At 41.5% G+C, this 26207-nt stretch overlaps 1 protein-coding gene across 1 annotated transcript; it reads right to left on the reverse strand.

Moving 5' to 3' along the window:
• Positions 1–7380: 7380 nt before the first annotated feature.
• LOC141116582 (olfactory receptor 10A7-like) lies at positions 7381–8313 on the reverse strand. Its single transcript, XM_073608976.1, has one exon. The coding sequence runs from the start codon at positions 8311–8313 to the stop codon at positions 7381–7383; it is 933 nt and encodes a 310-aa protein (XP_073465077.1).
• Positions 8314–26207: the final 17894 nt, after the last annotated feature.

Consider the following 26207-nt stretch of genomic DNA (forward strand, 5'->3'; position numbering starts at 1 on the left):
TTGACTTGGTCGACGCACACCCAACACCTCTAGCTTCTCTTCCTTGGCTTCCTAGAGCACATCGCCCTCCTACAATAGGTCCCTGTCTAGCTCATTCCCTCAAATTGTGGGATGCGGTCAAGTATTCAGCAGGCCTAATTTCTCCTCATCTCCCACTACTTCGTATCCTCCACTGCCCTTTATTTCAACCGGGTTGTGATAACCCATTGCAATTTAAGTGGTGGTCCGACAATGGCTTCATAGATATCCATTCGTTATTCACCCCTACCAAGATACTCTCTTTCGCTGCCTTACGTTCATTACACGATATCCCCCTTAGGGAGCATTACAGTTACCTGCAAATTAGACATTTTCTCCGTCAGCTTACAATTTCTCATTCTGCCCCCTTTGTCATGACACCATTTGAAAGCCTTTGTAGATCACGCCCCCAATCCTCGGGTTTGATTTCTCTAATATATACCGCCATAAATAACTCCAAGACAATATCATTGAGACCCTATCATCTCCAATGGGAGGCTGAGTTTGGGAAGCAACTAGATCCGGAGGACTGGCATAGCATGACGATAGCGCTATCAAAATGTTCCAAGAATGTTATCTTTTTAGAGACGCGTATAAAGTCTTCTATAGATGGTATTATACTCCGGCTAGACTAGCAAGTTTTATCCCATCTTACTCCCCCCTTTGCGGGTGCTCACAGGAGGGCACGATGGCGCATATTTGGTGGACCTGTCCCAGGGTCTGCAGACTATGGGTTAGAGTATATGCACTATTACGTAATCTTTTTAACACCAACATAAAGCGGGACCCTTTTGAGGCCCTTTTATGGAAACCAATTGCGGAACTTCTTCGTCCTGAACGTCAGTTAGCAGCACAGATTTTCACTGCAACTAAACTCACCATAGCAAGAGCCTGGAAAACCCCGAACCTTAGTTTTGAAGCAGTTAAAAATACTGTGAATGATATGGTAAATGAGAAACTAACGGCCATATTGATGGACTCTCATGATAAGTTCCTCAGGATATGGCAACCCTGGGTGACTTACAACCGCCCATCAAGATTTGATCAAACGCTTCTTTCTCTATAACAAGCCTCCGTTCCCCCCACCCCAGGTTCCCCCTCCCCCTTCTCTCCTTTCCTCCCCCCTTCTTTCCCACTTTCAATTTCTCTCTCCTTCTCCTTCTTCAGGCCCTAGGGCTTAATTCTATAAGGACCGGAAATTTAATAAATTACACAAATTAGTACATTCAGAGGTATTTGATCATCTTAAAGGTTATTCAATTTAATCTGACTTTAGTATTGGTTCTTTTTGTACTGTTTTTTTTTTATTTTATATTTCTATTTTTTTATTTTATTTTTTTACTTATTTCTTCATGAAACGTTATGTATTGCAACAACATCTCGTTTAGAAACCTTAGTTATTCCTGTATGTTTGCAATTATATTAATATCTGTTGATAACATACCACTACGCTAGAATAATCGGTTGAGAATATGTCATGGTATGTTGCCTGGCCTCGGCATTGTACCGCCCGAGTCCAGGCTTAAATTTTTGAATAATAGTTTCACTTGCCGGATACTGGCAGTCTAAGACCTGTCAAACCATGATGTATCCATCACCGTTTTGCACTTATTTGTTGATGTATATCTTTTTTTCAATAAAACCTTTTGTACAAGAAAAATATAATAGAATATAAAAGAATATAGCAGAAAAAAATAAATTGAATATAATAGAGTAAAACAGAGCAAAATAGGATAGAAAAAAAAGAACAGAATAGAATGGAATAAAAAAAGAAAATCATTAAATAGAAAGATTACAACCATCTTCTGAAATTCAACTAGAATTAAAAAAACAATAGACTAGAATCGAATAGAAATAATATAACCACTTTCCAAAATTCAAATAGAATCAATTTGAATAGAATAGAAAAGAATAGAGTAGAATAGAATAGAAAACAACACAATAGTATAGAAAAAAACAATAGAATAGAATAGAATGCATATAACCATCTTCCTATTCTAATCTATTCTTTTCTATTCTATTTCAAATTGATTTTATTTGAATTTTGGGAAACGGTTATATTCTTTCAATTCTATTCTATTGTTTTTTATTATTATTTTATTTTCTATACTATTAGTCAAATTCAAATTTATTTTATTTGAAATTTGATTTTCAGATGGTTATATTCTTTCTATGTTGTTCTATTCTATTTGTTTTTATTATTTTCTATTCTTTTATTTTCTGTTATATTATTTTCTGTTCTGTTTTTTTCCTATTCTATTCCATTGTTTTCTATTCAATTTTATTCTCTTTGGAAATTTGAAAACTATTCAAATTTGCAAACTATTTGAATTGAAAACTGTTCATATTCGAATTTGAAAACTATTAAAAATTTGAAAACAAAAATGTGTCCAAATTTCAATTCGGAACAAAACGGACATCACATGACTACTAATTACCTCCACACCAGTGCAGTGTTGTCTCTGCCTGCTACCTGTACTAACCCTGGCCCGTTTATTGACCACATTTCTGCCTGCTGCCTGGACCGATTCTTTGCCTGTTTGCTAACCATGTCTATGTGCCTGTGGCCTGAACTGGCTCATCTTTACATTCCACTGACTACATTCCTGTGAGACAGCAGGCCAGTGAACATAGCATTCATGTACCAGTAGGCTAGGCTTGCTTGACTTATAGGAACTGGCACTGCTATAGGTGACATTATACTAAGCTATATTCCCTGATCACTCATACAGTCCATGTTTTGACACAATGGGTTGATTCGTGTAATCAATTTTGGATTGTTTGCTTTCCAAAATTAGGTCATTTTGAGGATTTTTCCACTGTCCTGTTAAAAAATAAGAAAACAGTGAAGTTAGCCCAATTTTTTTTTATATTGTGAAAGATGATATTACGCCAAATAAATTGATACCAAAAATGTCACACTTTAAAATTGCACCCGCTCGTGGAATGGTGACAAACTTTTACCCTTAAAAATCTCCATAGGAGACGTTTAAAAAATTCTGCAGGTTGCATGTTTTGAGTTACAGAGGAGGTCTAGGGCTAGAATTATTGCTCTAGCTCTAACGTTCGCAACAATACCTCACATGTTTGGTTTGAACACCATTTTCATATGCGGGTATGTATACGTTTGCTTCTGCACGCAAGCATGGCGGGACGGGGCGCATTTTAAAAAAAAAAATGTTTCTTATTTATTTTACCTTTTATTTTTACACTGTTCTTTTAAAAACAAATGTGGCACTTTTATTCCTATTAAAAGCAATGTAAACATCCCTTGTAATAGTAAAAAAAAGCATGACAGGACCTCTGAAATATGAGATCTGGGGTCAAAAAGACCCCAGATCTCATATTTACACTAAAATGCAAAAAAAAGAAAAAAAGAAAAAATGTTGTCATTTGAAAAAAATAAAAATAAATAAATGGCCCTTTAAGAGCTATGGGCGGAAGTGACACTTTGATGTTGATTCCGCCCTGCAATGATATGGAGGTGGGTGTGGACCATCTTCCCTTAACTCGTCTCCATACCAAGCCAGGACAAGGATCGCCCCAGCCGGAGGGGGGCCCTCTCCCGCCGCCGATAAAAGTGATCTTGCAACGAATCCGCCGCAGAGACCACTTTTATCTGAAAGCGGAACACCCGTTGAAAAAGAGGATATTGGGGTTATGCTGACATAACAATGATATTCCTCTTCAAAGTAGCAACGTAAACATATGGCGGGCGGTCCGTAAGTGGTAAGGAGTTAACTAGCAAGTCCCCAATAAACAGTAAGGAAAAAAAAGTAAGGACAGGATAGAGAAAACTTGGAAAAAATAATACAACTAATGTCACTGAAAAATTATAAACTTAGACCCCATACACACTATTAGATTTTCTGCAGATTTTTGTCTTCAGATTTACCAAAACCATGTAGTGCAAGGACCTGCCTGATTGCATACAAATTGAAACACTTAAGGTTTGACCTCATATTATATGGTTTTGGTAAATCTGAAGACAAAAATCTGCAGAAAATCTAATAGTGTGTATGGGACCTTAGCCTACCCTAAAAGTTAGGTTTAGAACTGATCTACACCACTTAGGACAAAATATCCACCTTCTCGAATATTTGGGAACAGTGGATGAAATTTCAAAATTCTCAGTTATGTCAGGATTTGATACAGATTGGCATCTGAACTAGTCTTTTGGCATAAAAACTTGCCAGATGTTGAAATCGGAGGCCGTCTAGGGCCTAATATACTGCACATACGCTCCGGAATTGGAGGAAGAGGGTAGCTGGTGGGTTTTCCCTCCCCCTCTCCTTTCTTCTGAGAGAGTCTTTCCCCTTTGCCCCTGCTGACCCCTCCTGTAGAGGGTCAGCAGGATATGCAGGACAAGGTCAGTGGTATGCAGGACAATGTACAGTGGTCAGTAGTAGGTAGGGCAGCGTACAGAGGTCAATAGTATGCAGGACGGTGTACAGAGGTCAGTAGTAAGTAGGGAATCATTCACAGGTTAGTAGTATGAAGAGCAGTGTACATGGAAAAGTAGGGCAGTGGACAGGGCTGAGCATGACAGGGGGTCAACAGGACACTGCACAGGGGGGTTAGGAAGGCATGATACAGGGAGCCTGGGTGAGACAGTACATTGAGGTTAGGAAGGCACACCACTAGGGTGTCAAGAGGGCACGGTACAGGGGGGGTGGGGTCAGGAGGGCATGGTACAGAGGGGTCAGGAGGACAAGGTACAGGGAGGTCTGGAGGGCATTGTACAGAGGAGTCAGGAGGGCATACCACTGGGGGGGGTCAGGAGGGCACGGTACAGGCAGGTCAGGAGGGCACACCACTGGAGGGGGTCAGGAGGATACACCACTGGGGGCATTGTTCTCTGTTCTAGTGCTAATCCCAGCCGACCCTCTGCTCTCATCCATTCTACATGATGTCATCCACAAGTGCCTAAATGAACTGAAGAGGAGGGCCAGCTGGGATAAGCACAGTATACTCCTGGGAGGTGATCAGGTATGCTTACACAAGAGTCTGAACCCGCTGAGTTATCCTGCAGCTGTCATAAGCAGCAAAGGTAGTCCCCGCCCAGCAGCCGCACATAAGCAAAGGGCGTGCTGCGGGGCTGGGAATGCCTTTGCCGGCTAGGATTATCTGGCACATCTCTGCTTTGCTGCGCAGCTCTGCCAATTGGGGGGTCGGCAAGGCTGTGACAAGATATTAATCTACCTGTCACCTGCCTGTGGTCTGCACTAGCAGAATACATTTGGACCTAAATTTATGAAAAAAGGTTATTTTTAGCAAAATTGTATAACAGAAACTAAGAAAAACTTGTTTTTAATTTTTTTTTCAAAATATTTGGTATTTTTTTTCCCATTTACATAGCAAACAAAAACCCAGTGGTGATTAAATACAACCAAAAGAAAGCTCTATATGTTTAAAAAAATGATACAAATTAAATTTGGGTACAGTATTCCATAAAATCTGGTAATTGGCTTGGGCAGGAAGTGGATGAAAGTGTACAGTTTTGAGGTGGTTAAGATTTTCTATACTGCATATCATTTTACCACAGCTAATGCCCTATGCTTGTGTTAGCAGTACTCCTATGCTCGCCCAGGGAATGTTTTTAATTGATGATGCCCCAATTTACCCTCTATATGTGTAAGATGTGGCCTTGTTCATACTCTCAAAGAGGCAGAACATCTGTTGATCTGTATTATGTACTGAAGAGGTCTCAATACATAAAGCAATTATGTAAAGTTTATAAACTCTGTTAAAGCGGTAGTAAACTGCACCAATTTTTTTTCTTAAACCCTGCAGGGTAAAAGCATAATGTGCTAGTGTGCTGAGCATACTATCACATTATGAAATGCTTACCTTGGAACAAAGCCCTCCAGTGGTGTGCTGTCACCGGTGAGAGGGTTTCCATCGTCACCTGGTCTTCCTTCCAGGTTTGTGTGCTCTGGCCGTCTGATTGGCCTACACGCGGAAGTCACGGAACGCGACATGGGGCTCTGAAGGGACAGCATGGGTATGCCGTCCCTTCAGAGCAAATGTGCCAGTGACATCACCGGCTGCATGCAGTGTGAGTATCTCCTAAACTGTGCAGGTTTAGCCTTACCTATAGGTACAAGTGCAAAAAAAGAGTTTACTTCCACTTTAAAGCAAACAGGTGCGGGCTGGGGACAATTCTGAATGGTGAGACAATTGTATATGACAATGTACAGTATGAGCACTGAGCAAATTATTTTGATAGCATTGTTTATTTATTTTTGGTTATTAATAAAAACTAATTGACACTGGGGTTGATTTACTGAAGGCAAATCCACTTTGCACAAGTGCACTTGGAAGTGCAGTTGCCGTAGATCTGAGGGGAAGATCCAAATGAGGGGAAGCTCTGCTGATTTCTATCATCCAATCATGTGCAAGTAGAAATGTTGTTTTTTATTTTCCTTGCATGTCCCCCTCAGATCTACAGTGACTGCACTTCTAAGTGCACTTGCAGTGCAAAGTGGATTTGCCTTTAGTAAATAAACCCCACAGTGTTGGGTACTTTGTGACTTTGAGGGTGGCATGGGACAACTTTTTAAGGTTGATTTGGTATTGAAACCTAATTTTTTATTTATTAATAATAGGCTTGAATTTAATGGCCATAGGAAAGTTTACTCCTTAAAAAAAATAATTCTGAAGTCCCCAACTTTGTACAACAGTGGTGCAACTGTGGAACAGGCAAAAAAAAAAACATACAGATTGAGCCATCATTGTTACAAAAGTATGACATAACCTGGGGGAACCTTGTATACACACAGCTTCTTACCCACTGAACAAATGTACAGAGTGTAAAAAAATGAAAATATTAGTTCAATATTGAATGCATCCTAGTATATCCAATATTTTCCATTTTATAGCAAAAAAGTAAAATGTTAAATAATAGAGCACTCCGATGCAAAACAATCAGCAGATATCTTAGCTTGGTGGGCTTTTCCATGAAGGGTTATCCAATCACTATACCACTGAGAATTTCAGATATGTCCGCTTTACACAATGGTGCAGCCGGGGATAAAGAAATCTGTGGGTCAGAATAGAACAGAAAGTTGAAAAACAATGTTATATGTTCTTGAATTTTCCATGCACACCAGAGGTTTTGGGCTGTGCTGACCAGCCTTTTCCAATGCAGTCTCAATGCATAGACAAAGCACAACATGCATTATTTTTTTTCAGCACAGTTTAGTGAGATGCAATCCAGCACATTACATCACTCTGCAGCCAAAATAACTGAATTAAATTAAACTTTGTGACATTTCAAGGAAGTTCTATAGGGTGATGCACTGTTTACAGTACACTGTCACCATTGCCTTCACATTGCAGCAGCCCTAAAATGTGATCCTGTCACAAAACCTGCTTTTGAAGTAGCCTAACTGACTTTTGAAAAGCATTCTTTACTTCAGTATTCCTAAGTGTGTAAATAAAGGGGTTTAGCATTGGAGTGACGACAGTATACATAAGTGAAAGGAATTTATCATAGTGACTGCCCTTTGGCCTGATATAGACAATAATGATGGTACCATAGAATAGACAGACTACAATGAGATGGGAAGAACATGTAGAAAACGCCTTCTTTTTCCCTGCATTGCTGTTTATCTTTAGCACAGTTTTTATTATTGTAATGTAAAGCACTACTATCATAGTAAAGGGAAAGACAACCGCAGGTATGGCTGCCAACATAGTGACAAAATTGCTGATCGTTGGGTCAGAACATGCCAAATTCTGCAGTGGAGCCAGATCACAGAAAAACTGATCAATCTTATTGGGGCCACAATACTCCAGAAGAGCTGTAAAAATTACAGGTATAAAAGAAATAATGAACCCAGCCATCCATGGAAGAGTACCTAACACACAACAAAACCCATTGTTCATAACTGATGAATACCGCAGCGGATTGTTAATAGCCAAAAATCGATCAAAGGCCATCAGTGCAAGAAGAAAGCATTCTGTTTCTCCTATAGCATGTAAAGCATACATCTGTGTAAAACAGCTAATAACAGATATCTTGTAATCAGTCTTGGCAAGAATGTATAAGAGTTTTGGTATAGTTACTGAAACGCACAATATTTCCGAAATGGCAAATATGATAATGAAGAAATACATTGGGATCTGTAGAGATATATGAGTCATAACTAATACAATAATAATAATGTTTCCAATGATACATACGATGTAGGCTAATAGAACAGCATAAAAAATTGCACTATGGTATTTAAGAAAGCTGGAAAACCCCACTAACTGGAACTCCATTACTGTAGTCTTGTTAGCATCTTGCATTGTTGACTTAACAAACCTGGGTAATACAAAGATATATTGTTGGGTGTTATTTACCAGAACACTATGATAGCCATCACAAAGGAATCTAATTATCCTTTCTTATTCCATTTGCACATCAACTGCTCAGAACACAGCCGGGTGAGCTTTTCATTGCCACAGTATCAAGGAATCTTGTTTATGCCCCATTCCAGTAGCCCATAAGCTTTATGAATTCCATATGTTGCCTACAGGATTCTATGTATCATTTACAGTGCGGGAAAAAAGTACAGTATTTGATCCCCCTGCCGATTTTTACGTTTGCCCACTGACAAAGAAATGATCAGTCTAAATTTTAATGGTAGGTTTATTTTAACAGTGAGAGACAGAATAATAAAAATATCCAGAAAAATGCATTTCAAAAAAGTTGTCAATTGATTTGCATTTTAATGAGTGAAATAAATATTTGATCCCCTATCAATCAGCAAAATTTCTGGCTCCCAGGTGTTCTATACAGGTAACAAGCTGAGATTAGGAGCACTCTTATAAACAGAGTGCTTCTAAACTCAGCTTGTTACCTGTATAAAAGACACCTGTCCACAGAAGCAATCTGATTCCAATCTCTCCACCATGGTCAAGAAAAAAGAGCTGTCCAAGGATGTCAGGGACAAGATTGTAGACCTACACAAGGCTGTAATGGGCTACAAGACCATCGCCAAGCAGCTAAGTAAGAGGGTGACAACAATTGGTGTGATTATTTGAAAATGGAAGAAACACAAAATAATCCAATCTCCCTCAGTCTGGGGCTCCATGCAAGATCTCACCTTGTGGAGTTTCAGTGATCATTAGAATAGTGGGGAATCAGACCAGAACTACACAGGAGAATCTTCTCAATGATCTGAAGGCAGCTGGGACCATAGTCACCAAGAAAACTATTTTTTTTTTTTTTTTTTTTTATAATTGTATTTTTTATTGGTTTTCAAAAATTAAGTACAAAGTTGTAACAAACGAGCATTACATTATTAATGTATGTGCATTATACAGCAATCATAATAGAAAAAAAGGAAAGCAAAGTATAAAGTAACAAATATAGGTAACAAAAAGTGTTCACAGTAACAAAACACATAAATATAGTAGATCAATTCCCTATGGTGTGTATAATAAGCGTATTATTGGAGGGAGTCTGGACCCCTGAGATCAGTTCAGGCCATATACACAGGTAGTATAGGGTTGAATTAAGATTAGGGTGAACCTGGCGACATGGGGGTCCCGTACTCCGAAAGATCCCACGGTTCCCATATTTCAGTAAATTTGGAGACACAATCGTGTACCGAGGCTGTCAAAAACTCCATTGTCCGAATCTCAGCCACCAAGTGTAGCAATCTGGACCGTGGAGGAGGGGTATTGGATAACCAGAATAACGGGATAAGTCTTCTGGCGGCTAGTAATATGTAGGATATTAATTTGTTTGTCTTTTTAGATATCCCTGATGGAGGTAAGCCCAATAGATAGGTCAAGGGATCCACCGGAAGGGACACCCCCATCACCTTTTGTATAAGAAAATGTACATCACACCAAAAGGGTTGAATCAAGGAGCACTGCCAAAAAATGTGGAACAGTGAGCCTATTTCAGTTCCACATCGCCAACAATGCTGTGAGACTGAAGGGTCATACTTATGAATTACATCGGGAGTTCTGTACCAGAACATGAGAATTTTAATGGTTGTCTCTCTCTGAGTGACACATTTGGAAGATCTAAATGTAGAGGACCAGATTCTATCCCACATCTGTATTGTAACAGGACAGCCCACTAGATGAGACCACCTGCGCATATAAAGATGCAATGTCTCTGTGATGGGAAACCACTCGTGGAGGATACTATATATACAGGAAATTAAATGTAATTGATGAGGGCCTTGGGCACACAGATATTCAAAAGTAGTAGGTTTATCTAGAGTTAGGGATGGTGATTTAGAATGAAAGAAGTGTCTAATTTGCATGTAGAAGTGGAAAAAATGTGGTGGAAGGTCAAATTTCTCACTTAAAGTGTTAAAGGTATGTAGTTTCCTTGTTATGGGATGAACAAGGTTCCTGAGTTGAAAGAGATGAACATTCACCCATGGGAAAATCCTGCCCAAGGACATACTATCCGGAATGAGAGGGTTAAATAATACGTTTATAAGAGGGGAGCAGGGAGACATAAGGGAAAAGCGTTTAAGGCAGTTACGCCATACATTTAGAGTCAGTATCATTGGTCCAGTACACTGACGTTTATATATAGGATCCAGAACAGGGGGAGCGCCCCAAACCAAGGATCCCGGGTGGACCGGGTACAGTACCCCCTTTTCAATAGCAGACCATTGGTTTGGTGCATGTAAGGAAGACCAAGAGGTAATGGCCCTCAGATGTGTAGCATAATAATATTTAGTGATGTCAGGAGCTCCTAAACCTCCTCTGGATCTAATGGCAAACAACACTGAGCTTGCTATACGGTGCGCTCCGCCATTCCATATAAACTTCAGGAAAGTTCTGTGAAGTGCTTTTAATTGTGTGGCAGGTACAGCTACTGGGAGGGTTTCAAAATAATAAAGTAATCTAGGTAGTATAGACATTTTCAAAACATTAATTCTGCCTAAGAGAGATAGGGGGTATTTGGTCCAGTTCGACAGAGATTTATTAATATCTAGTATCAGGGGAGGGAAGTTGGTATCATATAGGGAGGTATAAGAAGGGGTAAGTAATACACCTAAATATTTAAGAGAGGTATTACACCATTTATAGGGGAAAGATTCTTTGAGTTGAGATATTAATGGCGATGGAATGTGTATAGGAAGGGCTTCAGTTTTAGAGGTGTTGATTTTGTACCCGGAAATAGCACTAAAAGAGTTCAATACTTTATGTAGTGAGGGAAGGGATATTAGCGGGTTAGTGATTGTGAGCAAAATGTCGTCTGCAAATAACGATAATTTATATTCCCCCTGTCTCATCACCACCCCACCGACATCCGGGTGAACCCGAATATACTCAGCCAGGGGTTCTAGGCACAGAATAAAAAGCAATGGCGAAAGGGGGCAACCCTGTCGAGTTCCGTTTGTCATTGGAAAGCCAGGAGACAGGAAAGACGACATTTGTACTTGCGCAGAGACATTGGAATATAAGGCTTCTAAGGCTGTTAAAAAAGGGCCAACAAAACCATATATCTTTAAGGTGGCGAACATATAGGGCCAACTTAGCCTGTCAAAAGCTTTTTGTGCGTCTAAACTCAGGATCAATGCCGGTCGGGAGGTTCTGTCCAGGAGATCTATCAGATCTATTGTATGCCAGGTGTTATCTCCCGCATGTCTCCCAAGGACGAAACCTACCTGATCCCTGTGTATCAGTTTGGGGATGAATACAGAAAGTCTGGTAGCAAGAATTTTAGTAAAAATCTTGTAGTCTGAGCTTAAGAGGGCTATGGGCTTGTAGTTATCCGGGAGAGAGGGATCCTTTCCAGGTTTAGGAATAACTGATATAAAAGAATGGGAGAACTGTGAATGAGGGGGAGTACCCTTGAGAAAGGAGGCATATAAAGCTAGCATGTGAGGAGATAAAATATCAATAAAAGTTTTATAGTATGAGTAAGGCAAGCCGTCTGGGCCAGGGGCTTTGTGTAATGGGAGATTTTTAATTATAGCAAAAAGTTCTTCAGCTGTAACTGCTACATTTAAGCTTTCTAAATCTGTTGTAGATAGTTTCGGTAGCTTTATATTGTAAAAAAAGGACTCAAAATTTTCCTGGGTAAATTCAAATTGGTTCTCCGGATTCAGGCAATTATAAAGTTTATTGTAAAAGTTGCCAAAAATTTTGGACATCTCACGAGGACAATGAGTTCTAGATCTGTCTGGTCGTATAAGAAAATCGGGCAAGGAATTAAACGGACGAGGGCATAACTTATTGACTAGCATTCTGTGAGGTTTATTGGAGAATTCATAAAATTTTTGCTTCGTCCACAACATGGATCTAGCTGTTTTGTTAAGTTTTGTTGATCTAATTTGTTCTCTGAGTTGAATGACTTTGCGAAGTTTCAGCACTGTGGGACCACCCAAAAGTCTCCGCTCAGCAGTTACCAGAGCAGACATTAGGGACTGTAATAGGTTATTTCTATCCCTCTTCATTTAAGAACCCTCAGCAATACATGTACCTCGGAAAACGGCCTTGTGTGCCTCCCACAGTGTAGAGACCTGAGACACCGATCCAGTGTTGAGTAAAAAATACTCCCTCAAGCTATTTGCTAGAGTAGAGTGGGAAATTTCAGACTGCAAGAGATTATCATTGAAACGCCAGTGACAGGATTTGGTGTAGGTCTGAGATAACATTAAATCTAGCATAATGGGTGCGTGGTCTGACCATGTAATGGGAGAAATATCTGAATCAACTAAATAGGGAATAAGTGGGGCTGAAATAAAGAAATGATCTAGATGGGTACATATTATGAGCTGATGAGTAGAACGTAAATTGTTTAGCAGAAGGGTGTTTTATCCTCCATGAGTCGAAAAGTCTATGTGACCTAATACATTTACGGAAGGCATTAGCCTGAGACAGTACTCTTTTAGATGGGGTAGGACTAAAAAGTGTTTGTCTGTCTCTAGTGGGTGACATGACCAGATTGAAGTCCCCACCAACTATCATAAAAGGTTGTAAGCAATATTGGGGAGTATCAAAGAGTTTGTTGAGGAAATCAATCTGGCCCGTGTTCGGGGCGTACAAATTAACCAGTGTAAAGGAGGTAGACATGTATTCACACTCTAGAACAAGAAATCTCCCGTGAGGGTCCGCATGAGACTTCCGGACTTTAATAGGACATGTTTTTCTCATCAGAATTGACACTCCTGCCCTGCCCGTAGAGTCAGAGGCAAGGCAGGAGGTGGGAAAAAACCTTGAGGCAAATTTGAATGATCCTCTTGACCGAAAATGGGTCTCCTGGATCATCACCACATCTGCGCCTGAAGCCCTGAAGTCTTTCAGGGCCATCCAGCGCTTACTAATGGAGCCCAGTCCCTTTACATTGTAAGACATAATTTTTAAAGCCATGATTGTGGTCTATTTAGGAATGCCAACATGAACACCGCTAACACTATAAACATTAGAGTATTTAAAGAAAGAAAATACATATATTGCATTTTACGGGTATTAATAATAGTAAGCAACCTCCCATCTCTAACTATTGAAATACAAACCCCAAGGAAGAGCTCTCTCAAAGTGAGGTAATAATGTCCATGGGGTCTCAATCTGTGAAACACAGCAGTGGATATAATTGAAAAAATTAAAATTAAAAAGGAAAAACAAAAAATTAAAATAAAAAACAAAAAAGCAAAAAAGAGTTCAAAACTCTGTGTACCTGAGAAACAACAATCTCTCAGGAAGCCCTGGATGTAGACCAGGGCCTGGTAGGGACGTGAACGGACTCTCATCTGGCGACTCTGTCTGAGGGGATGAGATGGGTCTGCTGCTCCCCTTGTGCATTTGGTTGCTAATAGAACAAAGTAGGACAATAGTCATTAGAGGAGTAAGAAGAAAACAAAAACCTGTAAGTCCTTAAAGAAAAAGCAAGGTTAACAAATAAAACAGGTACGTTGAACACTTAAAATTTCAAAACCTTTAGTGAATGCATCTCATGGGATGAGAAAGGATCTTCCCCCCAAAATAAACGGGGCAGGATCAGAAGGAAATTGGTAGGACCAGTACAGCAACATCGTTTCATCGGGAAAGAAAAAAAAAGAAAATTACAGAGGAAACGGAAATGCAAAAAAAATTTGAGAAAATAGAACCAAAAAAGGAAATTCCAGAAAAGTTCAAGGGGGTTGTTTAGAGGATCGCAGATGTTGAGGAGTGGAAAAATGCTTCTTAGATTTGCCCCGGACAGGGGTCCAGATGCGAGTAGGAGTAGTCGGAGGTAGACGAGCTTGTGTGGCCGGTGGGATCATGTCCTCTTCCGGAAGGGGGGAGCCCCAAATTTTTTAGGAAGGCTTCTGCTTCTTGCAATTCACGTAGCGAGTATTGGGTGCCCTCTTTGGATACAGTTAAATGGAAAGGGAATCCCCAGTAATATGGAATCTTGAGTTGTTGCAGATGTGAGGTCAGGGGACGTAAGTTCCTACGTTTAGCGAGGGTGATGGGAGAGAGGTCGCTAAAGATTTGCAATTTAGCACCATTGAACATTATTTGGGATTTATTGCGAGTCGCCATAGTTAGTGCTTCCTTACTTTCGAAAAAGTGGAAACGTACCACAACATCTCTTGGCCTAGCTCCAGCCAGAGGTTTTGGACCCAGAGACCGATGGGCCCTATCCAGGCGCCAATCTATATCTACCACCGAGGGGGCTAGAGAGTTGAAAAGGCTCAGGAGGTAGGCTTGGAGCTCAGAGTCACCCACCGTCTCGGGTATCCCTCTGAATCGAAGGTTTTGTCTTCTTTCTCTATTTCTCTATTTCTCTATTTTCCAAGTCCTATTTTTGTAGTTGAGATACAGAAAGGCATAAAGTATGGTTTTCCTCCTCAATTGCTTGCACGTAGTTTATCATTTCGTCAAATTTGTTCTCTAGAGTGTCTGTGCGGTCACCAATTTGGGTTATTTCCCCCCTCAATTCGGCAGCTAGTTTGCTTACCTCGGCCGAGACATTGGACGTAATCTGTTGAAGTAAAAGTTGTAGCTTGGAATCCAGGATGTCAGGGGTAAGAGTCGCATTTGAGGGTGACAAAGTGGGTGCCGGTATCTGCGAGTTGGTTAGAGGGGGGTTTGTAGCATCTTCCGAGACTAAAGAGGGATCCAGCAGGGCAAAAGGATTTACGGAAGGATTAGAGGAGGTAGGTTGTGATCTGGTAACAAAACGTTCCATGTTTGGTTCTTCTCGTGGTGCAATCAGTGATTTGTAGTATTGTTGCTGTTGGCCGACTTTGCCCATGAGGTATGCAGAGGATTTAGTGGTCAAACTTGCAGGCTTACCTCCGACACTGTGTATAGCTATTGTTGTTGTACGGAGGTCTCGGTGAGCAGGCTAGGACCCTGAGATTATTTAAGCTGCATCTTTTTCATATGTAGTAGCAAGCTTCATCTGGATCCTCAGATCCCCCTGTTTGCACCTCCCCTCCTCCCCACCATTAAACTGGGAGAGAGGAGACAATATTCACAGTCGCCAGCACTCTGTGTGAGCCTGTGCAGCCTAATGGGTGAGGTGAGTGACACTGGGAGTAGATTGGAGTCCCAATATGGCCGCCGGCTTCCAGAGGTAGGCCGAAGCCGCGGACTATCCTAAAGGACGGCCGCCGGAAAGGTGTACACGGCCGCCCCGGGTCTCCAGAACTCCCCCGGGGATATGGGAGCAGAGGGTCAGGTAGGCCTTTATCTCCTGGGGACTCGGTTGTGGGAGATATTGCGGGATGTCTTACTCACAGTCCGGGAGAGCGTCCGTAATCCAGTCCGCGGGCCGCGTCTAGTTGGTAGGCCGCAATTTGTTCAAGTCGGCAGCCAGACGGAGCCCCGCGGTCCCTCTGTGTTTGCAATATAATCCGCCTGCCTCTCAGAAACTTTGTGGTCCTCTAGGTCATGCGATCTATCCGTCCACCTCTCAATCCGTACGGTCAGAGGTACAGAGCGGAGAGCCTGCCTGTAGGCCCCAAGATGGCGGCGGAGGGTCCCGGTGGCAGAGGGGAATCCTTACTTATGGAGAGGATCTGGCTGACAGGAGGCAGAAATATACTCCCAGGACCGATTGGCAATGGTCTGGGAACAAAACGTGCAGTTTGTGGCTGTGATGGGAAGAGCAAAGACAAAGGATGGCTCCAGATTATTGCGGGCTGTGAGGAGCTTAGCTCACACACGTCTCTCCAGCTGCACGTCCGGACACGCCCCCCCCTCACCAAGAAAACTATTGGTAGCACACTACACCGTGAAGAACTGAAATCCTGCAGCACCCGCAAGATCCCCCTGTTCAAGAAAGCACATGTACAGGCCCATCTGAAGTTTGCTAATGAACATCTGAATGATTCAGAGGAGAAATGGCTGAAAGTGTTGTGGTCAGATGAAACCAAAATCAAGTTCTTTGGCATCAACTCAACTCACCATGTTTGGAGGAGGAGGAATGCTGCCTATGACCCCAAGAGCAACATCCCCACTGTCAAACATAGAGGTGGAAACATTATGCTTTGGGGGTGTTTTTCTGCTAAGGGGACTGGACAACTTCACCGCATCAAAGGGACGATTAATTGGTCCATGTACTATCAAATCTTAGATGAGAACCTCCTTCCCTCAGCCAGGGCATTGAAAATGGGTCGTGGATGGGTATTCCAGCATGACAATGACCAAAAACACACGGCCAAGGCAACAAAGGAGTGGCTCAAGAAGAAGCACATTAAGGTCCTGGAGTGGCCTTGCCAGTTTCCAGGCCTTAATTGAATAGAAAATAAGTGGAGGGAGCTACCAAACGTCAGCCTCAAAACCTAAATGATTTGGAAAGGATCTGTAAAGAGAAGTTTGACGAAATCCCTCCTGAGATGTATGCAAACCTGGTGGCCAACTACAAGAAACATGTGACCTCTGTGATTGCCAACAAGGGTTTTAACACTAATGCTGCGTAAACATGAGCGCACTGTCCGGCAGAAAAGGTCTGACGGAAAGATTCCATCGGACATTCCGATCGCGTGTGGGCTTCATCAGACCTTCATCTGACCTTTTCTGTCGAAAATTCTGACGGACCTAGAAATAAAACATGTTTCAAATCTTTCCGACGGACTCGAGTTCGATCAAAATATCCGTTCGTCTGTATGCTAGTCCGACAGACAAAGAAGGACGCAAGGGCAGCTATTGGCTACTGGCTATGAACTTCCTTATTCTAGTCCGGTCGTACGTCATCACGTTCAAAATGATCGGTGTGATCGTGTGTAGGCAAGTCCATTTCGTTGGAACTCCATTGCAACTCCGTCAAAAAGTCTTTCGGGGTTCAGGCGGAAAAGAAGTCCGCTCGTGTGTGTACACGGCATAAGTGATGTTTTGTGAAGGGGTCAAATACTTATTTCACTCATTAAAATGCAAATCAATTTATAACTTTTTTAAATGCATATTTCTGGATTTTTTTTGTTGTTATTCTATCTCTCACTGTTAAAATAAACCTATTATTAAAATTATAGACTGATCATTTCTTTGTCAGTGGGCAAACGTACAAAATCAGCAGGGGATCAGATACTTTTTACCCTCACTTAACAATCTTCCTGTACTTTAAATCTTAAGTTTAGTTAAAATAATAAAGTATAATCACAAGGGATATTACTTACCTTCAGTGAGATGTGACCGTTGTGCTGCTGTGTCCTCCTTTAGCAGAAATTGTTATCTTCTGAGGCCCTTGCAACCATAAAATTCCTGTGTGGTGGTGTACTAGGTCAAGGCTCTGATCCTAACTTTGGCTGGTGAGCCTCATTATTGTCTCATTTGAGAGTATATTTAGAGTATTGTTTGTGTTTTAAATATTTTTGATATATTGGGTTTTGTATCATTTAGGGTGTGGTTATGTAGGTTTGATACATTTGCATAATAAACAAATTTTCAGTATCTATCTAGTGCAATCTTTTTGTTAAAGGATTACGTGGTGCATTTGCATAGAATGTAATTGTCAATGGCATGCACACGCAGTAATGCTGTTCTCAGTACTGTATGTTGGTTAGCCCACTAAGAATATATTGACAAAACATAGAAGTCTTGTTAGTATTATTACCCAAATATTTTGGCAGGAATGTAAGCATCTCAATTGATATTATGCTTTTAGAACGAAGGAGAATGGTCTTTATCTATGCTCTTTTGCCTTTGGTTATAGCGGATAGTGATGCAATTCCTGAAATGCCCAATACGTGTTGATTAACCAGGTGTATTCACAATAGCAGGCATCTCTTTCAAGGTCCATAATAATTATGTATTTATGATAAAGCAAGACATTAGAAAACCAGTGCTTGGTGTGTCTTTCAAAATGGTTAGAAATGGCTGGTAAAACATTTTATGTGCTAAAGTTATGTGAGTCATAAGTTAAGCCATAGCCACCCTGGCGGTATGATTATGTTAGATTTTTGCGTCTCAAAGTGGTACAATTGTTTTGCATAGAAATTTGGCGTTGTATATTGTAGGCCTGTAATTCTTAGCAATAACACAATTCTGTCCAAACAAGAGTCTAGTAGATATCCCAGGTATGATAAAGTTTGAAACACAAAATCATAAATTATAATATAATAAATAATTATAATAAATACAAATATAATAAAATGAATTTCCCCAAGATTCACTATTGCTCAATTCTGCAAGTGTTCTAATTTACTATCTCTGTTTTCTAGCTGATCTAAAACCACTTTTGATGTAAAGGGACACTTTTTGGTTGCTATGGACAATCTCCAGTTTCCAGGCAGAAAGAACAGTATATATAATAGAGAACAACATGCAGGGCATTGGACAAAGCACTAGGGACAAAAGGGATGTGAAATGATTTCATACGGTAATGTAATCTGTTAGATTACAGTGTACTGTATGTGTTATGAATTTTGTACTTTTTGAATTTGCCGCCGGGTCGCGACGCTCACAGGGAATGGAGCCCGGCACACAGAGACATTGGGCGGAGGACAGAGCCTGCGGACACAGGGGGGGACATCGCAGGATCCTGGGGACAAGGTAAGTATACTGCACCAGGATCCTGCAATGCAATCCCGAGTGTGGCTCGGGGTTACCACAAATGGTACTGAACTATAACCCCGAACCACACTCGGGAAACCCGCCAGGGAGGTTAAAGTGTTACTAAACCCAGGAACCTGCATTCACTATATCTGGTCTCCCATAGTACACAGAATGTGGAAATACAATCATTTTAGTAAATATAAACTGCTAAATACCTTTTCTCATCAGCAGTATATAGCAGTATTGTGACTTCTATCAGTGCCTGGTTAAAGCTTGCAGGAGGAGTTTTCATACTGCACTGGCTGTCCTATCTGGATGAAGGACCCCTGACCCTCTGTCTGGACAGTGATGATTGGCTCTGTGCTGATCACATGCACTCTTGCAAGTAAAAAAAAAAAACTCTATAGCATTACTCACCAAACTGAGCATGTGCAGCCTGACTCCATTTACTCAGTCTTATGTGGGCATGTTTTGGGGGTAATACAAATAGAGGAGGATCTGTGCATACAGGATCAAACAGCCTTTTTTACACAATGCAGAGGATTAACTCCTTAGGTTGCACAGTGAGTATAACAAGCATGCTTTACTGCATATACAGACTGATTTCACTGTTGTGGGTTTAGTAACACCTTAATGAATAGAAAATATACTGCAATCGGTATTACCATTTACTACATTATAAAAATTGATTACTCTTTTATTTTGTGTGTGTTTTTTTTTTAATTTGTGAAGTTTAGTAAATTAGCAGACAATGAAAAGCATTAATCAAAAAACAATTATTAAAAATATATCTAAAAGAGTCAATTGATACTGACCACTTTGTTTTGTGATGCATATGGAAATCGTTTGGGTTACTTTTCCATGAACCAAAATGTAAATGATAATCAAAGCAATATTCTGGTCTATAAAGTTTGTTTACCAGTGTTTCACTCTATTCTTATAAGTATTATACCCAGCTACAGCTATTTCAGTAATTCAATGATTTATTTTTATAAAGCAACTAAAACAAAATTTAGCACATGTGGAATTTTAGGAAAACCCTTGAAAAAATAGGTAATTGTTTTTAAAATCCTTTTTTAAAGCATAATTTACTTACCTTACTGCTTATAATGATATGCATAATAATAAAAAAAAATGCTTTTCAACACCCGATTAAACAAAAATAAAAAGGTAGACTCTTGGACGTGCATCTTAAAGAACACAACATACAGAGATATGGGAAATGATTATCGACACTGACACACGTACACCTACACAGGTTGAACTGGATGGGCTATAGACGTTATTCAATCTTACCAACTATGTAGACATTTCATAAATTCTGAATAGCTTTATCAAAACGTTACAGAGATGTTGCTTCTTTTATAGCAAAACATGAAACCATTAATGCTTGGGGAAAACCTATTTAACTCCATTGTGTAATATAATTTCTAAACTGAGCCTCTTTTAAATATTTCTCTTACTAAAAACTCCTAATGGATTTTAATAACATAATAAATATACTCCAATGTAAAAATAGAAACTGCTCCCAATATACTTCCAAAAGGGGATAATGGGAAGAAAATGGGGATTTATGTGCCAAAACAAAAATCAAAAAAGGACATAATGCATATAATTACATTTTTATTTCCACATTAAAACCTTAAAACATGTTATCATCAGCCATAGGCATCACCAGGGGGTGGCTATCGAGGCTGTAGCCCTGAATCTGGAGCCCATAGCCCCGAGTCTCTTGCCGCAGGGTCGCGGCTACGATGGGCGGGCCGGCTGCATTAGAGGTGGAGGAGAGAGATGAGCGGATGGACGAGCAAAGATGACATCATCTTCCTCTTCCCTCTCCACGTCACCACTCTTCCACCCTCACAGCTGGGCCACCTTAATGTGGGAGCGATGTGCGGTGGGGAGCAGAGAGATGACATCATCTCTCACTGCCTGCCACACATCAGCGCTCTTCCGCCCTCACAGCACAGGCCTCTTCAATTTCGGAGGTGTGGCGGGGAGCAGAGAGATTACATCATCTCTCACTGCCTGCCCTGCATCTCTGCTCTCCTGCCTTCACTAAATGGACCAATGCTGCCAGCCTGCCACCAATGCAGCGACAATGCACATTTGGTGGCACTGGCTGGCATGGCAAGTAACAATCCACATCAGTTGGCAAGTGACAATCCACATCTAGTGGCAGGTGACATGGCAAGTGACAATCTGCTAATGGTGGCAAGTGACATGGCTAGTGACAATCCGCATCAGGTGGCAGGTGACGTGGCAAGTGACAATCTGCAAATGGTGGCAGGTGATGTGGCAAGTGACAATCTGCAAATGGTGGCAGGTGATGTGGCAAGTGACAATCTGCTAATGGTGGCAAGTGACATGGCAAGTGACAATCCACATCAGGTGGCAGGTGACGTGGCAAGTGACAATCTGCAAATGGCGGCATTTGACGTGGCAAGTGACAACCTGCAAATGGTGAAGGTGACGTGACGTGGCAAGTGACAATCTGCAAATGGTGGCAAGTGATGTGGCAAGTGACAATGAGCAAATGGTGGAAGGTGACGTGGCAAGTGACAATCTGCAAATGGTGGCATGTAACATGGCAAGTGGCAATCTGCAAATGGTGTAGGCGACGTGACAAGTGACGTAGCAAGTGACAATCTGCAAATGGTGGCAGGTGAAGTGGCGAGTGACAATCTGCAAATGGTGGCAGGAGAAGTGGCAATCTGCAAATGGTGGCAGGTGATGTGGCAAGTGATAATCCACATCTGGTGGCAGGCGACATGGCAAGTGACAACCCACATCTAGTGGCAAGTTAAAAAGCTGCATCTGGTGACAGGCGAAGGTGGCAAGTGACATGCTGCATCTGGTGGCAGGAGATGTGGCAAGTGACATGCCCAGGGCTCCCACTGATTCTGCATTATGGTGTGTTGAACCACTGCATTATATATTAGAATGTAACAATAGAAACAATGCACTTCGATCACCCTGACACCATATCAACCATGGTGCCATGATGATTGAAACACCAACACCAGCCTTTGCCCGCGAAAAATTGCTTACCACCGGCGTGCTCTCCCCCGGCCTGCAAAAAGGTTGGTGACTGCTGCTATGAGCTCTAGCCCAAGATCTTTTGCAGACCTAGCAACGCCCCTGTAATCAGCTGTAATCTGGTTTAACCACTTGTCCACTGGGCACTTATACCCCTTTTCTAACCAGGCCAATTTTCAGCTTTCAGCGCTCTCATACTTTGACAATTTATGCAGTCATGCAACACTATACCCATATGAAATTTTTGCCATTTTTTCACACAAATTGAGCTTTCTTTTGGTGGTATTTAATCACCACTGTTTTTTTTTGTATAAATAAAAAAAGACAATACAGAAAATGTTGTAAAAAATGCATTTTTCTTTGTTGCTGTTATAAAATTTAGCAAATGAGTAATTTTTCTTTATAAATTTTGACCAAAATTCATACTGCTATATCTCTTTGGTAAAAATAACACAAATCAGTGTATATTATTTGGTCTTTGCGAAGGTTATAAAGTCTACAAGCTATGGTACCAATCATTGGTTGACTACCTATTATACTTTTGAAGGCCCTGGAGCACCAGGACAATGAAAATGCCCATAAAATTACCCCATTTTGGAAAGCAAACACTCCAATGTATATTTTATGAGGCACAAAGTTGTCCAGTTATAAGATATTTCTAACACAAAGCATGTACATACCAGAAATGACACCCCAAAATACATTCTGCTACTTCTCCTGATTATGGCGATACCACATGTGTGGGACTTTTACACAGCCTGGCCACATACAGATGCCCAACATACAGGGAGCACCATCAGGGGTTCTAAGGATATAAGTTACACATCCAATTTCTTTACCTATTACACTTTTGTGAGGCACTGTAGGGAACTGATGGCACTGTAGTTGCACTGATGAGCACTGTAGTGGCACTGATGAGCACTGCAATGGCACTGAGGTGTCACTGATAAGCACTGTGATGGCACTGATGTGGCACCAATGAACACTGTAATGGCACTGATGCGGCACCGATGGGCACTGTGATGGCACTGATGAGGACAGTGATGGCACTGATGACCACTGTGATGGTACTGGTGAACACTGTGATGACACTGATGAGCACTGCGATGGCACTGATGTGCACTGTGATGGCACTATTCATAATATCCAATTTCTCCCCCGAAACAATAGCAGGTTATGAGAGCTATCCTTTGCCCTGCGATAGGCCCACTTAAGTGTCTTCTGACTATAGCCTCTCTTGAGAAAACAATCCCTCAGATTTATGACCTCATTTTCAAATACCACTGACTCTGTACAATTTTCACAAATTCTACAGTATTGTCCCATGAGGATACCTTGAATCACATGATAGGGATGCCCACTTTGCGCATTATATGGGATTGGTAGCTGTGGCTTGCAATACAATTTAGTTGCAATACTATTGTCAAGCTTTTTATAGATCATGCGATCCAAAAAATAAATATGTTGTGTATTAAATGAAGAAGTGAAGTATAAATGAAATGTATTTACATTCAACATGTTTATAAATTGCATCAAAGGAGCCACAGGACCAGATCATAGCACAAATATGTCATCAATATACCTCCGCCAAATATCAATGTGGCAGAGGTAGGGTGACTTACCTTCAGAACAAAAAAAAGTGCTCTCCACCCCAGGTACAGGTTGGCGTACTATGGGGCACACTTGGTCCCCAACGCCACCCCCTGTACCCGGAGGAGTGGGAGCTATGAAAGACAAACATGTTGTGGGTAGGGATGAGCCGAACACCCCCCGGTTCGGTTCGCACCAGAACCTGCGAACGGACCGAAAATTTGCACGAACGTTAGAACCCCATTGACGTCTATGGGACTCGAACGTTCGAAATCAAAAGTGCTCATTTTAAAGGCTAATTTGCATGGTATTGTCCTAAAAAGGATTTGGGGACCCGGGTCCTACCCCAGGGGACATGTATCAATGCAAAAAAAACTTTTAAAAACGGCCGTTTTTTCGGGAGCAGTGATTTTAATGATGGTTAAAGTAAAAAAAAAAAAGTGAAATATTCCTTTAAACATCGTACCTGGGGAGTGTCTATAGTATGCCTGTAAAGTGGCGCGTGTTTCCCGTGTTTAGAACAGTCCCTGCACCAAATGTTATTTTTAAAGGAAAAAATCTCATTTAAAACTGCTTGCGGGTTTAATGTAATGTCGGGTCCTGGCAATATGGATGAAAATCAGTGAGACAAACGGCATGGGTACCCCCCAGTCCATTACCATTTACCAGGCCCTTTGGGTCTTGTATGGATATTAAGGGGAACCCCGCACCCAAATTAAAATAAGGAAAGGTGTGGGGGCCACAAGGCTCTATATACTCTGAACAGCAGTATACAGGCGGTGCAAACAAGACAGGGACTGTAGGTGTGTTGTTAAGTAGAATCAGTTTGTAATTTTTAACGGGTACATTTTTAACGTTTTTAGCTCCAGCCAAATAATCTTTTTTAAGCTTTTTGGAAAACATAGGGAAGGGTTATCACCCCTGTGACATTTGTTTTGCTGTCTTTCCTCCTCTTCAGAAGATTTCACCTCACTTTTTGTCCCAATGACAAATGTTTTTTGAAAATTTGGGTTTTTTTATGGAACAAGGATTGGAAAGCATCAGTGCAAAGGAGAAATGTTTTTCCCATATTAACTCTTACAGGAGAGAATTTCCCTTCCTAGGGGTAAATTTCATCTCACTTCCTGTTGTCTCCTTCCGTTTGCAAGTAGGAGTCGTTTGTAAGTTAGATGTTTGAAAGTAGGGGCCTGCCCTATATACTCAGCATAAATTTGGCCCTTAGGTGTTGTTGTGGCCACAACAACGTAAGCCCTCACAGGGCCCTGCTGTGAAATATTAGATCAAGAATTGTAATTACATGCCCCTGTTGAACAGGGGCAGAAAAACTGGGCCTTTGGTGGTGGTGGTGGTGGTGCTGGTGCCACAACACTGTAAGTCCTCACTCGCTCTTGGTGGTTGCAGAAATGGGCCCTGCTGTGAAATATTAGATCAAGAATTGTAATTACATGCCCCTGTTGAACAGGGGCAGAAAAATGGGCCTTTGGTGGTGGTGGTGGTGCTGGTGCCACAACACTGCAACCCCTCACAGACACTCTAGTTGGAACGCAGGAACGAGCCCTGCTGCAAAGTATTGCATCAAATATTGTAATTACACGCCCCTGTTAAACAGGGGCAGAAAAATTGGGCCTTAGGCACTGGTGCTGGTGCTACAACACTGCAACCCCTCACAGACACTCTAGTTGGAACGCAGGAACGAGCCCTGCTGCAAAGTATTGCATCAAAAATTGTAATTACACGCCCCTGTTAAACAGGGGCAGAAAAATTGGGCCTTAGGCACTGGTGCTGGTGCTACAACACTGCAACCCCTCACAGACACTCTAGTTGGAACGCAGGAACGAGCCCTGCTGCAAAGTATTGCATCAAAAATTGTAATTACACGCCCCTGTTAAACAGGGGCAGAAAAATTGGGCCTTAGGCACTGGTGCTGGTGCTACAACACTGCAACCCCTCACAGACACTCTAGTTGGAACGCAGGAACGAGCCCTGCTGCAAAGTATTGCATCAAAAATTGTAATTACACGCCCCTGTTAAACAGGGGCAGAAAAATTGGGCCTTAGGCACTGGTGCTGGTGCCACAACACTGCAACCCCTCACAGACACTCTAGTTGGAACGCAGGAACGAGCCCTGCTGCAAAGTATTGCATCAAAAATTGTAATCACACGCCCCTGTTAAACAGGGGCTGAAAAATTGTGCCTTAGGCATTGGTGGTGGCGCCCAGAACCAAAAATGTTCTTTCAAGCTATCAGCGTGATGATTGAGGAGGAAGAGGATAATTACTCAGGGATAGTCACTCAGCATCAGCATAGGCAGTCTTTGAAGGGATCTGAGATTTAAAAAAAAATTATTCGGTTTCATCAGCATCAGGTGCTTGGTAGCTGGTGGTGATCCAAGACTGATTCATTTTTATGAAGGTCAGTCGATCGACCGAGTCGGTGGACAGACGCACCCTATGATCGGTTACAAAGCCTCCAGCAGCACTGAATGTGCGTTCCGAAAGAACGCTGGATGCAGGTTAGGCCAGTAGCTCAATTACTATGCAAGCTCTGGCCAGTGATCCATCCTCAAGACCCAGTAACCCAGAGGATTTTCGGTGGGAAAGGTGTCC

Source organism: Aquarana catesbeiana, linkage group LG13, assembly GCF_042186555.1.
Source record: "Aquarana catesbeiana isolate 2022-GZ linkage group LG13, ASM4218655v1, whole genome shotgun sequence".
NCBI classification, from domain to species: Eukaryota; Metazoa; Chordata; class Amphibia; order Anura; family Ranidae; genus Aquarana; species Aquarana catesbeiana.

Coding starts and splice junctions, on each gene's coding strand:
- LOC141116582 (XM_073608976.1), bottom strand. CDS start 8,313: ATGCAAGATGCTAACAAGACTACAGTAATGGAGTTCCAGTTAGTGGGG.